General features: G+C 42.1%; 1 protein-coding gene across 1 annotated transcript; it reads left to right on the top strand.

The window, feature by feature from the left end:
- The first annotated feature begins 67 nt into the window (after window positions 1–67).
- pcbp2 (poly(rC) binding protein 2) lies at window positions 68–12,618 on the top strand. Its single transcript, XM_079822366.1, has 12 exons — window positions 68–282; window positions 848–988; window positions 3,715–3,747; window positions 3,833–3,949; window positions 6,234–6,365; window positions 6,479–6,607; window positions 7,663–7,737; window positions 7,873–7,914; window positions 8,002–8,074; window positions 8,190–8,245; window positions 11,419–11,588; window positions 11,671–12,618. Exons 2-12 carry the CDS (start codon window positions 896–898, stop codon window positions 11,705–11,707), a joined length of 957 nt encoding a protein of 318 aa, XP_079678492.1. The 5' UTR covers window positions 68–282; window positions 848–895; the 3' UTR covers window positions 11,708–12,618.
- The last annotated feature ends 935 nt before the right edge of the window (window positions 12,619–13,553 follow it).

Below are 13,553 nucleotides of genomic sequence, written 5' to 3'. Positions count from 1 at the left end.
GGGAAAGGCTAGGGTTTGTTATTGTCGCAGTACGTACTACGCGCAGTACGCAGTACGCAGCCGCCGCGGGGCGTGGCCAGTGCGCGCTGACGTCAGAAAGGTCGTGGGTGAGAGGTGATCGGGACACATCTTGTTGTCTTTGTAAGAGTGGAGCTCGATCACGCAGCCGTGTCTTCCCTCTTCCCCGAATCCTCTCAAAACTCCCTCCCGAACCTCCCGAACCTTCCCCTCTCACCCTCCGGACCCTCGGACCCTCTCCCCATCCCGGAGCGCGCGCGTCAGGTGAGACTTTACCGCGTTCCGTGCGCGCGAGGGCCCTGCAGGCCGCGCGCTAGCATTAGCGCTCGTGCTAAGCACTCTGCGCTCCTCTCACGCGACGCCTGCGGATATTCCCGCGTCGAGCGCCGCCCTGTGCGGTATAAACCGGCATATTAACGCTGTAAACGCCGCTAAATCGCGGATACATCGCGTGAAGAGGAGTCTGTCCGTTATTCCACGCTGTTACGCAGCTAGTAAACACTCGCGAGCTAACGCGGCTTCACTGATTCATTACCACACGCGACACAGCTCATGTTTACTCCGATAATCCGCGGGTTTACCGCGTTATTTACGCGAATGCTCGGTATATCGGCATGTTTATACGTTTTTGACGTAACCCGAGTTGGTGTTTTTCGGAATACGCGTTAGATGGGAAAACACAGCGCATTAATGGTGTGTTTACTGTGGGTCTCTCTGAGCTTATGCTTCAGTCATTGTGTTATGCTGATGAGTGTGTGTGTGTGTGTGTGTGTGTGTGTGTGTGTGTGTGTGTGTGTGTGTGTGTGTGTGTGTGTGTGTGTGTTGACAGGTTGACCACCCGTGACCAAAGACCCGATATCTCTCCTCACTGGTCATCATGGACTCAGGTGTGATTGAAGGAGGCCTGAACGTCACGCTGACCATCAGACTGCTCATGCATGGCAAAGAAGTGGGCAGCATCATCGGGAAGGTGACCCCTGACCCTAACCACAGCCTAACTCTAACCCCTAACCCTGACCACAGCCTCATCATCACACACCCCTGGGCCTGAGGTCCGAAATCGGTACCTTTAAGGGCAGCGATCGAATTACTTCTGAGTAACGTAGACTAACCGTTGTTCCGCACACTTTCCGCCATTCCCCGCACGCCCACTCCTCCGTAGTTGAGAGCCAGACAAGCATGTGTGTGTGATCATTCCCTGGGTGAATACCCATTGGACAGGCCACACTTTGATTGATGTCTTTTGGACCAATAGTATTTGAGAAAGTGGGGAAAGCACCTCCTCCTCCGCTGGTGTACGGAAGATGATGAGCGTTAACGGTGTTCCGTACAGAGCGAATAACTTCATTTCAACTGCGAAAAGTGACATTTATCTGATAAATTATGAGCTGTGTGTAAGGCTGGTCCGAATACCATTTTTTGAGCTTCGAAGCTTTGGTAGTGATCAACATCGAATATTGGAAGCTTCGGAGGGAAGGAGCTGAACATATCCTTCTCTCTGATAAAGGCTTTTTCCTTCATTTTATATTTTAGACATTCATTAATTAAAAGAAACAATGAGGTGTGCAGCGCTGGTGGAAACAACATGAGACTATGACAACACGACTGTCAAGACGGCTCACAGTGTTTAGAGTATCGCCGCAAATGAGTAAAGCAAGCCAACACGCAAACTGCCGAACCTCTTAGATGCTCAAAAACACAATCATCTTCATTAATGAGACTCAATGCTCTTACAGTGCTTAGGTCACTCGTTCTGATATGGCAGTCTTTGATCTTGAAATGAGCTGATGAATAGCCTATAATGCAGCTCATATCTGTTGCTTTCGTTGACATCAACTCCGTTAAATGTGCATATAGCGCAAGAATTGAAGATCGGATTTATATAAATTTTGCGGAGAGGTGTAAGGCAAGACAACCTGCCTAATTTATTTATTTCTTTTTGAACACGTTTCCTCAAAAACAAAAAACGTATTATAAGCAAGACAAGTTAAGTGTTGATTTAAGAGGATAAATGGATCAAACGTGTGTTGTTAACTCACTCAGTCCGCTTGTCGTTACTTAAAAAAAAGAAAACTTTAATTTAACAATCAAAAAAATGCTTTAAACATTTTTCTAAATGAACTTAATAAAGAAACAAAACGAAATATATCTACTTTGACATTAAAAACAAAATTTTAATGGCTGCAACAATGTGGAATAGGGAGGAATGTTTACTAAAAAAAAAAAGGTTCTATATGGCACTAAAATAAATAAAAAATTAAATAAAAAATTAATTAATTAATTAAAAAAACACGTCACTTCATTTTATTTGTTTAATTTGTGCCGTTGCGAGCAGCATCAGCCTCAGCTTGTCAAAAATGCCTTTTTACTGTGGTGGTGGTGATAGTAGGCTAAATGTTTAATCCAACATTGTGATGCTTGAAGTGTTTTATATCTATGGATTTCATTACAAGTAAGACAAGTCCAGTGTTGATTTGAGAGGCTAAATTGATCAAACATGCGGTTAACTCACAGTCAGCTGCTGTCCGCTTGGTCATTACTTTAAAACAACTAAAACTTTAATTTAACAAACAAAAAAATGCTTTAAACATTTTTCTAAATTAACTTAATAAAGAAACGAAACAAAATATAACTACTTTGACATTAAAAACAAAACTGAACTATTTTAATGGCTGCAACGACGTGTAGGCCTAATAGGGAGGATAAATAAATTAAATAAAATAAAAAATCACGGGACTCGGGCCGATAGTTTTGGTAAGCTGTAGGACACGGCCGGGCTAGGGTCTAAGACTAACTACAATTACACAACTGAACGTGCCACTCGAGCCAAACTAACGGCCGTCTCAGCACATCAGCACATCAGCAGCATCATATTCTACACCAGAGAGAGGAGCTAAAGTACAAGATGATCGCCGAATATTTGGTTTTAAAGCGATGTAAAAGCGCCTACTTAAGGGAGTTTGTCATTGTACTGTTTTGTTGCTATGTTTTTCATTATAGAATAATAGCTAATGAACCCACAATTCAAGCAACCGCCCCTGAATTGGCCAACCGAGAGTAAACGCGGCGCAGGGCTGCATGCGTTCAGCGGCTCAGCGCACAAGCACAGCAATGAGGGAAACACTGAGGGAACATGTTTTCACCGTCACATCCCTAACGTATAAAAAGGATAATACATTTTTATTATATTATTCTATTTTCCACAATGTCAAACGAACGCAGTTTAACCCAAAATGCAAGCTCAGACATGGCTTCTGCCACATAAGCTTGTGCAGTTGTGCGCTCTGACCAATGTGTAAACTTCAAAACTCTGCCTGTCTCAGCCTGAGTGGCGTCGAGCGGTCATCGCCTGCAATTTAACGTCTAAAAAATCCCATTTAAAAGCATTTATTCAACAAAAGGTCAAAATTAAAAAGAAAAAAATATTATTGAAGAAAATGTGTTTTTCCTGGGGTGGAGGAAGTTTAATGTTTGTGTCCGGTCACTGAGCGGGAAGATGAGCAATGCGACCCCTAAAGGAAGAGCAGCAGAGGGATAAGACACTCGCTGTGTGTGAGGATGCTTTTCTACATGTGTGTGTGTGTGTGTTATTTGACCGTTTGTCTCCGGGAGGAACGAAAGCGCTCCGCTCACATTATACGCCAGCCTGAGCTAATCCAGTGTGTGTGTGTGTGTGTGTGTGTGTGTGTGTTTCAGAAAGGTGAATCGGTGAAGAAGATGCGAGAGGAGGTGAGGTCCATGGCCTGTGTGCCGCCGCCCGTGCTGTGTTAATGTGTGTGTGTGTGTGTGTGTGATAGCGCTGGTGTCTCCTCAGAGCGGTGCGCGGATCAACATCTCTGAAGGGAACTGCCCCGAGCGCATCATCACCCTCGCCGGCCCCACCACCGCCATCTTCAAGGCCTTCTCCATGATCATCGAGAAGCTGGAGGAGGTACGGCTCATCTCTGATTACATATATATACGTATAATCTTTAATCAAATGTTAACTTTCCCTCCCCCATCGAAACGACCTCTCTTCTCTCCCGGCTATGGCGCGAGGGCGGGGCTATGGCGTGAGGGCGGGGTTATGGCGTGAGGGCGGGGTTATGGCGCGAGGGCGGGGTTATGGCGTGAGGGCGGGGTTATGGTGTGAGGGCGGGGTTATGGCGCAAGGGCGGGGTTATGGCGCGAGGGCGGGGTTATGGCGCGAGGGCGGGGTTATGGCGCGAGGGCGGGGCTATGGCGCGAGGGCGGGGTTATGGTGCGAGGGCGGGGTTATGGTGTGAGGGCGGGGTTATCGCCCCCTGTCTCGTTTCTGCCCCGCCTCTCAGAAATCCGTCACTGATCGTAGTAATATGGTGGTTAGGTGCATTTTTCTCGGTGTACACAATACCTTCTGCAGGAAGGACTTGAGGCAAAAAGAGAGAAATATATGAGAAATAAAAGCTTTTTCATGTAAAAATTACTCCATATAGTCGGACGAACAGCTTGTGGCGACGGCTCGTACTGGGTAATGCAGCGTGTGTGAACGGCCCCTTATAAGGGAGAGCTGAGATAAAAGTTTTACAGAAATAAAGCCATAAAAGGCTTAAAATAAGTGAAATCTGTAGCATAAACCAGCGAAAAGTGAGGAAATATGCTCAGTAACATATGTAGAAAAGATTTAGAGAGAAATTAAATTTATTTAAGAGCTCGATTGAGTTTTTCTCCACCACTGAGTGCAAACTTCAAATCTGCCTCCATTTTGTTATCAATTTCCAATGATCCAATCAATTCCCGAAGGACGAAATCAAGCCTCGGCCTACATTTTTACTCATTTCAGAAGCCGTTTCACTCAGATATACGTAATAATAATAAGAAAAAGACCATCTCAACTAGGGGTCGACCGATATGGATTTTTTTTCCTCAGCCTTAGCCGATGACGATACGGGCTGCCGATTCTCTGGAGCCGATATTTGGAGCCGATGCTGCTTTTGTCCCTCAATTTACATCATAAAAATGACACAATGATCATGATGATTACAATTTAACATTTATTGAATAAAAAAAAAACAATATTTAACAAATAGTAAAAACAGGTGAGGTAGAACAAGAAAAAAAAAAGAGTTCAGTGGTTAAAATAAATACTGAAAATAAATATTTAAGCATAAATAAAATAATGACACTATTGCACACAGTATCAACAAGCGAGCAGCATAATAAAGTGCACACTGACTGTACTATACTTTAAAACTGTTTACAACCTCGTCATTTAATGCTTACACTCTTAAAAATGCTGGGTTAAAAATAACCCAAGTTTGGTTGAATATGTACTAACCCAGCAATTGGGTTGTTTTGACCAAGCGGTTGGGTTAAATGTTTGCTTAAAACAACCCAATTCTTTGGTTAAAACAACCCAATTTATGGGTTAGTCCATTTTCAACCCAACCCAACACCAGCGGTAATTCAGGAGAAAATCTCCCAATGCTCCACGTGAAGCTTCAGTCTTTCCACCTTTTACCATCGTCAATTCTCAGCTGATTTTGATTAATATGCGCGAGGGAGAGCGAGAGTGTGAGAAGATGGTGAGAGCTGCCCTGTGGACGCCTGTCTGGAAATAATGCAGGGGAAAAATTATCAGCGAACGCAGCGGCCTTATATCGGCCGGTACACGTAAAAATCGCAAATATCGGCCGATATATCGGTCTAACTAATCTCAACTTCCGTTTCATGCCGACTTTAATCATAATGTGGCACAATTGTCAAAACTGATGAACCTAAGGTGACAAACTTGGACACTGCAGTTGTAAATGTTATAGTGGTTTGATAATGTCTAAAAATGAAAGCAAAGGCAAAACCTGTGAAAAGAACTACATTAGTGAGAGTGACCAAATCAACAGCAGATGGCAGCAGAGGACCGCTCATTGGCTCACGTTCATTTCAAAAGGGTTTACCACCCGTAAAAGGCACATTTCCCATGTAAAAGTGTGCTTACACACACACACACACTCACACTCAATGATGGAAACTAATATAAAGGATTAGACCTGAAAAGTTTCTTAAAAGAGTTCAAAATGGTTTAATGGCAGAGATGTATGTTTTTTTCTTCTTCAGTCCTAGAGCGTTTGTCAGACTCATGTTTTTGATTGCTGTTGGCTGATTTTCATAATGTCCTTGACTGAATCATGCATGTTTGACTGTGATGTCTCTGTGCGGCTTGTGTGTGTGTGTGTGTGTGTGTGTGTGTGTGTGTCCAGGACATCAGCAGCTCCATGTCCAACAGCACCGCCACCTCCAAGCCCCCGGTCACCCTGCGGATCGTGGTGCCGGCCAGCCAGTGCGGATCGCTCATCGGCAAGGGCGGATGCAAGATCAAGGAGATCAGGGAGGTGTGTGTGTGTGTGTGTGTGTGTGTGTGTGTGTGAGAGAGCCCCACACTCACCTGCTGGAGGCGCTGATGAGGACTCTGCTGACCCGTGTGTGTGTGTGTGTGTGTGTGCAGTCCACAGGAGCTCAGGTACAGGTGGCTGGGGACATGCTGCCCAACTCCACTGAGAGAGCCATCACTATCGCCGGCACCCCGCTGTCCATCATCGAGTGTGTCAAACAGATCTGTGTGGTCATGCTGGAGGTAAAACACACACCTCTAGCTTTAGTCAATGCGGCAGAACTGTGTGTTTGAGCCACGCCCACATCCCTGTGTGTTTTCATTAACACTAGAACCACCAGGGGGCGCTGTATACCTAAAAACGCCAGCGGGTACAATTTACCCATGCAGATTATTACTGTATTGATACGGCTAAAAAACACGTATTATGCCTCTGTCTTCACAGAGTAATGTCTAGAGTCATGAAATGATTATTTTAGTCATCAACTGTGTTTTTGTCCGGTTGTTTTATGCTATTTTAAGCAGTTACACTAATCACTGAATATAGGCTAAATCAGCCTCAATGACGACGAGAATTAGAGGGAAATAAATACATATTTGGCTGGTGTAATATTATAATAAACTGTCATTAATCTCATATTAAGATAACCCATGTTATTTAAATGAGTAAAATACCCTAAATAGACAATGAAGAGCAATAATAATAATTCACAGCACTACATAAGATGTATGACAACTTACGATAAGAATAACATACGCACAGTTTGACCTAATTATTCATTTGTATAGTTATATCATTTATAATTTGAATAAGAGAACAACGGCAATAAACTTGGGATAATCATGAAAATTGTTTTATTCATTCCATCATATCAGGGTTTTTTATTTCAGGAAACGGACAGATGTGAATAAATAGCAACACAGTAGCAAACAATACTCAAAATTGCAAAACAAAAATGTATAATTAATCCGAAGTTTGAACATTTATAAATAGGCTAAAACATCTTTATTTGACCGTGTGACTGTTTACAGTTGCTCAAACACAGAGTGAAAATAGAAGAATTATATCGGGGTGAATTTGACCCGCTGCCGCTTATAGGTGTAAATGCCCCATTTTTAAATCAGTTTTTATCTAAACAATTTTTAACAACAGGGGATTGTAAATAACACCGTCTTAGTAAAAGTCAGTGACTGGGAGACTTGTATGTTTTATTGGAATCTGTTATGTAGATGTGAAAACAGCTGTGGGTTTTCCCCGGTGGTGGTTCTAGTGTTAAAGATGAATGTTCTCGTTCCAGTCGCCTCCCAAGGGTGTGACCATCCCGTACCGACCCAAACCCTCAGGATCGCCTGTCATCTTTGCAGGAGGACAGGTGTGTGTGTGTGTGTGTGTGTGTGTGTGTGTGTGTGTGTGTGTGTGTGTGTGTGTGTGTGTGTGTGTGTGTGTGTGTGTGTGTGTGTGTGTGTGTGTGTGTGTGTGTGTTTAATCTGAAACGTGTGTTTTGCAGGCATACGCGGTGCAGGGACAACATGCTATTCCTCAGCCTGATGTAAGAGCCGCTCTTTGAGTTGTTCTTGTGTTCCCATGATTCTCTGCTGAGGGATTGCGGTTGAGGTGCTGTTTTCTGTGTTCACAGCTCACTAAACTCCACCAGTTGGCCATGCAGCAGAGCCCGTTCCCTTTGGCCCCCAGCAGCCAAGGGTTCACAGGTCAGAGCGCACACTTCCTGTTCCACGGTTCACTTCCTGTCCGCCTCGTGTGAGCTGTCTCACTGATGGAGCTGTCTCACTGATGGAGCTGTCTCTCTCTCTCTCTCTCCTGCAGCTGGTATGGACGCGACTGCGCAGACAGGCTCTCACGAACTGACCATTCCAAACGATGTGAGTTCACGGAGTCAGTGTTTCTGTTGATCTGAAAGATAGCGGAGACACGAGTGATCTTAGGGCCCTCTCACACCTGCCTTGTTTGGACTTTTCAGTTTGATCCGACTCAAACTGATAAATGTGAAACCTCCCCTGACCACACAGATGAAAAGAGGTAGTCTCGGTCCGGGTCAAACTGAACAAAGGTTCGGTTCTAGGAGAGGTCGACCGATAGTGGGATTTACCGATAACTAGGTTGGCCCACCGATTAATCGACCGAAATGCATACTGGATAAAAAAAACATAAGTAAAACAGTGCTGAACTTTATAACGATAAATAAAAAAAACAGTACTCATCCATGAAAATGTGCTAAATCAAAAACAGTTTAAAGGGTTAGTTCAGCCAAAAATGTAAATTGTGTGATTAATGGCTGAGCCTCATGTGGTTGGACACCCGTCAGACCTCCGTTCATCTTCAGACACAAATGAAGATATTTTAGTGTAAATCTGATGCTCTGAAAGGCCTCCATTGGCTCAACTTTACACTCTCAAGACCCTTAAAAGACACTAAAGACTAAAGTTACAAAGTCCATCTCACTACAGCGGCTCTACAATAACTTTATGAAGACGAGAATAGTTTCTGTGCGCAAAAAAACCCTAAATAACGACTTATATAGAGATGACGATTTCAAAACACGGCCTCAAGCTTCGAAGCGTTATGAATCAGTGAGTCGAATGATGATTCGGATCGCGTGTCAAACTGCTGAAATTTGGCGACTCAAACCGCTGAATCGACTCACTGATTCATAACGCTCTGAACTGCTGAATCGACTCACTGATTCATAACGCTCTGAACTGCTGAATCGACTCACTGATTCATAACGCTCTGAACTGCTGAATCGACTCACTGATTCACAATGCTCTGAACTGCTGAATCGACTCACTGATTCATAACGCTCTGAACTGCTGAATCGACTCACTGATTCATAACGCTCTGAACCGCTGAATCGACTCACTGATTCATAACGCTTCGAAGCTTCATGAGGCCGTGTTTTGAAATCGTCATCACTATGTAAGTCGTTATTTAGGGTTTTTTTTGCGTACAGAAACTATTCTTGTCTCTTCATAAAGTTATTGTAGAGCCGCTGTACTGAGATATTCTTTGTATCGATGTCTTTAGTGTCTTTTAAGGGTCTTGAGAGTGTAAAGTTAAGGTCTGACGGGTGTCCAACCACATGAGGCTCAGTCATTAATGACACAATTTACATTTTTGGGTGAACTAACCCTTTAATATTAGAATGAGACATTCTTACAGAAGAAATTCTCCAGAAAATAATTTAAACATTAAAGTATTACAGGTCAAATTTGTTTCTTTACCTATAACCTAGAAACATGCATGTACATATCATAGGTCCCTGTGCAACAAGGATGTATTCGCTCACATGAACTAATTAGCATTATGCATATATTTCTACAGCATTTAATATGGCCAATTTTGTACCTTGATCATTCATGTTAGTTTATAGTGCATTAACCAAGGTTACCAGAAACAAATACAAACTCAAACTCAATTTAATGTTGAAATTAACACACTAACAATGAACAATACTTCCACAGGGTTTATTAACCGTAGTCAATGTTACAGATGGACTATTATTGTAGTATTACCATTTCATACAGATCCAAACAGTTTGCTTTCTCACATCACTATATATATGCAACATTTGGGTTTGACTTGCGTGTGTTTTTATCACATTGTTTTAACTGCTTGAGGTACTGCTAATGTTAGCGTCCTCTCGGCCTCTCAAACACACACACACTGCTGATGCTCTTTACCTGCTAATGCAGCATCTAGTCAAGAAATTAATGACTTTATAATGGTTTGGTAACAAGCACTGTAGTGTTCAGTATTCATACCGTTTCTGTCGTGTTTTAAACGCGCATCTGTGTCAGCCGCTCCAGCAACGGACGCAACGCGGAAAAACTATTGGTGTGGATTTTTGCCGATAACCGATTGTTCCACCAATCAGCTATCGGTGCCGATTAATCGGCAAAACCAATGAATCGGTCGACCTCTAGTTTCTAGTGTGAGAGCATTTTCTGTACGGTTCAGACTTTCAGAGCATTCACAGGAAGTTCCTCTTTATGTGTAAATATTATGTTATTTTTACATTTCCTCTCGACTATATTGATTATGAAAAGTGCTAAGATGCGCAATATGTCAGAAGACAGAAGGTCAGACATGATTTTGACCACTTCATTAAGTTTTGTTTTGTAGAAAGTCTTTCTTTAAAGTGAATTTAGTTTGGTATCTTAACTTTAATCAATGTCTCATCAGCCAATCGAAGCAAATCTGCGATAGCAGACAATAATCATGACATGAAGCAAAGCTATTTTCATAAACTAGGACTAAAACTATTGGTCAAAAAACATTTTCGTAAACTTAAATAAAATTTTAAAAATCATAATAAATGAAAAACTAAACGAAACTAACAACTCTTACTGAAAAACGAACTGAAATAAAATAATATTTGTGTTTTTGTCATTTAATTTTTGCCATGAATATAGCCTTAGATGCTGACATGGCATTAAATAAAACAATCTGTATTCCATTATTTTATTTTTATTATTAAGATGTCTGCATAAGAGTAAACTCTTATCTTTGCAAACTTTGCTGAAATTAAAAATCTTGATTTGGTCTTGATTTGGCTAAACTATAAATACTAAAACTGAAATGAAATGTATAAAAACTAAATAGAAATGTGTTTACAAAATTAAAACTAAACTAAAATAATTTATAAAATGAACTAAAACTAAACTGATATTTGTAGCAAAATTGAAAACGATAATAAAATAAAAACGCATTTAAAGATGCTATAATGACCATGACATGAAGGCGCCGGCGCGATCACTAGCATTGCTCTTGAACACGTCTCATAAATAACCCAAACTCAGCCTCACAGACGATACGAGTCATTCTCGTCAAAACCAATCAGTGTCCAGATGCCAGGACACCCGTGTGTACAGCTCTTTAGTGCGCTCGCGCGACTGCAGTGCGAAACACACCACAGCTAACAGGATGTGGAAAGTGTATCAAACATGAACTGCGGTTGGGACGTCGTGTGTGAAGCGCCCTGAGACTCGAGAACACTCAGTTTGGTGAGGGTTAACGTCTGGTTTGATTGTGACAGTTGATTGGCTGCATCATCGGCCGTCAAGGTGCCAAGATCAACGAGATCCGTCAGATGTCCGGGGCACAGATCAAGATCGCCAACCCAGTGGAGGGGTCGACCGACCGGCAGGTCACCATCACCGGCTCGCCCGCCAGCATCAGCCTGGCAGAGTACCTGATCAACGCACGGTAAGCCTGACCTCTGACCCCTGTGACTGACCTCTGACCCCTGTGACTGACCCCTGACCCGTGTTCTCTCTCTCTCCTGCAGACTCTCATCTGAGGCCACAGGAATGGCCGCTAACTGACGCTCTCCTCCACCTCTCTCCTCCACCTCTCTCCTCCTCCATCACGCTCTCTAAGTGCAAAAGGAAACCAAGTATTTTCAGCCCACCCTGTCCTCTCCCCACCCACGCTATGCTTCACGGATATACACAAGTGTTTTATTTATTTATTTCATGAGAATGTTTTTAAATCCCTTTGCGTCCCGTTTTTAATGTCTCCTTTTCTTTGCGTTTCGTCAGTTCACATTACCACAGCGGCGAGAGGGGAAAAATCTGGAGAAGGGTTTTTGTTATCTCAGATTTTTCGTATAAAACCAGAAAACGTCAAAAAGAGCGCAGATGCTAGATTGAGTTCGCGTTTATTTATTTTAATTTAACTCTAGAGAGTGGCCGGCGTGATGCGTCGAGTCTGTCAGGGGTTCAGGTTTGCTTTGACATTTGAACATGTGTCATTCCTCTATTTTCTCTTCTTCTTCTTCTTCTCCTCTATCCTGAAGTGTGTGGTTCTGTTGGAGGGGGGTTGGGTCCTGCACACGTGACATTACTGCTATAACCATGATGAGTTGACAATATTTCTTTTAGAGAGATTATTTTTTTTAACCCTGTGGTTCGGAGCCCAGTCTGGAGGATTCCCAATTGACATTTATATGATGATGATGATGATGATGATGATGCGACTGAGTTACTGATCAATTACATGACTAGAAGGAACTTTCTAGATTTAACACTAGTTTCCTCTCTACTCTTGCTTGAGTAATAGTTATGTTTTCTATTTTATTTTTTTCTATTTTATTTTATTTTTTTCTCGCAGGAGGAAGGAAAACCTAAAAACCTTTTTGTGCACGTTTTCTGAATATTGTAGATTTTGGAGTGCAGCTGGAATGAAGAATTAAACATGCAAAATTAAAACATGAAATGCTGAAACTAAAGGCTGGCGTCCTGTGGTGTTTATCTGTCTTTAGTGTGTGTGATGTTCCAGTTCTTTTATATTTATATATATATCAGTGTCTCTGAAACGCCTCCATTTTGAGTTTCTAACACGATCATTCTTTACAGGCGATGGTGTGTGTGGACAGAAGACGAGACTTTATTAAACTCATAAAAGACGAGAGAATTACAGCAATACTGGATTCAAAACACTGAAATGCACATTATCATGAAGACCTTGGTGTGAGACACACACACACACACACACCAGACACACAAGGTGCTTTCCTTGCCATTAAAGGGTTAGTTCACCCAAAAATTCGATACGCTCCGAAGCTTCATGAAGCAGTGTTTTGAAATCGCCCATCCCTATACAAGTCGTTATTTAGGGTTTTTTGGCGCACCCAAAATATTCTCATGGCTTTATAATATTAATATTGAGCCACTGTAATCACACGGACTGATTTAAATGTGTTTATTACATTAATGGATCTTGAGAGAGGAAATGTCATTGCTCTCTATGCAGGCCTCACTGAGCCTTCAGATTTAACACACATATCTTCACTTGTGTTTACGGATGCACCGATATGGACATTTTGGCCATAACCGATAACTGTTTATATTTAGAAGCCGATAACCGATATGTTGGCCGATAAATACAAATTTTGGTATGAATTTTTCAGAGCCTGATTACAAAAACAAAAGGCAAACAAATACAGTGGACAACTGTTTTTATTTTAAAACTTAACTGCGAAAACAAGGAAACATCAATTCCCAAAATCATGTAGCCAACTATAAACCGATTTCTTAACTTTTCAAATTAATTATACATTTCTATGGCCAACTTTCTTTTATATAAATAAAATCTATTGCCTGACTTTTCATCAATCACGTTTGATGCAGCTGAGAAGAGACGTTAAGTACAGTTAAGATGGAACATTAA

Source organism: Gobio gobio (genome assembly GCF_949357685.1).
Source record: "Gobio gobio genome assembly, chromosome: 7".
Classification (NCBI taxonomy): domain Eukaryota; kingdom Metazoa; phylum Chordata; class Actinopteri; order Cypriniformes; family Gobionidae; genus Gobio; species Gobio gobio.
The sequence above is the reverse complement of the archived record's forward strand: the minus strand, read 5'-3'. Positions and strand labels throughout refer to the sequence as shown.

Bases quoted from the DNA above. Each gene is read 5' to 3' on its own strand.
- pcbp2 (XM_079822366.1), top strand. From the start codon at position 896: ATGGACTCAGGTGTGATTGAAGGAGGCCTGAACGTCACGCTGACCATC. The intron at 6,608-7,662 runs GTAAAACACACA...TTCTCGTTCCAG, and splicing joins TCTGTGTGGTCATGCTGGAG to TCGCCTCCCAAGGGTGTGAC. The intron at 7,738-7,872 runs GTGTGTGTGTGT...TGTGTTTTGCAG, and splicing joins TCATCTTTGCAGGAGGACAG to GCATACGCGGTGCAGGGACA.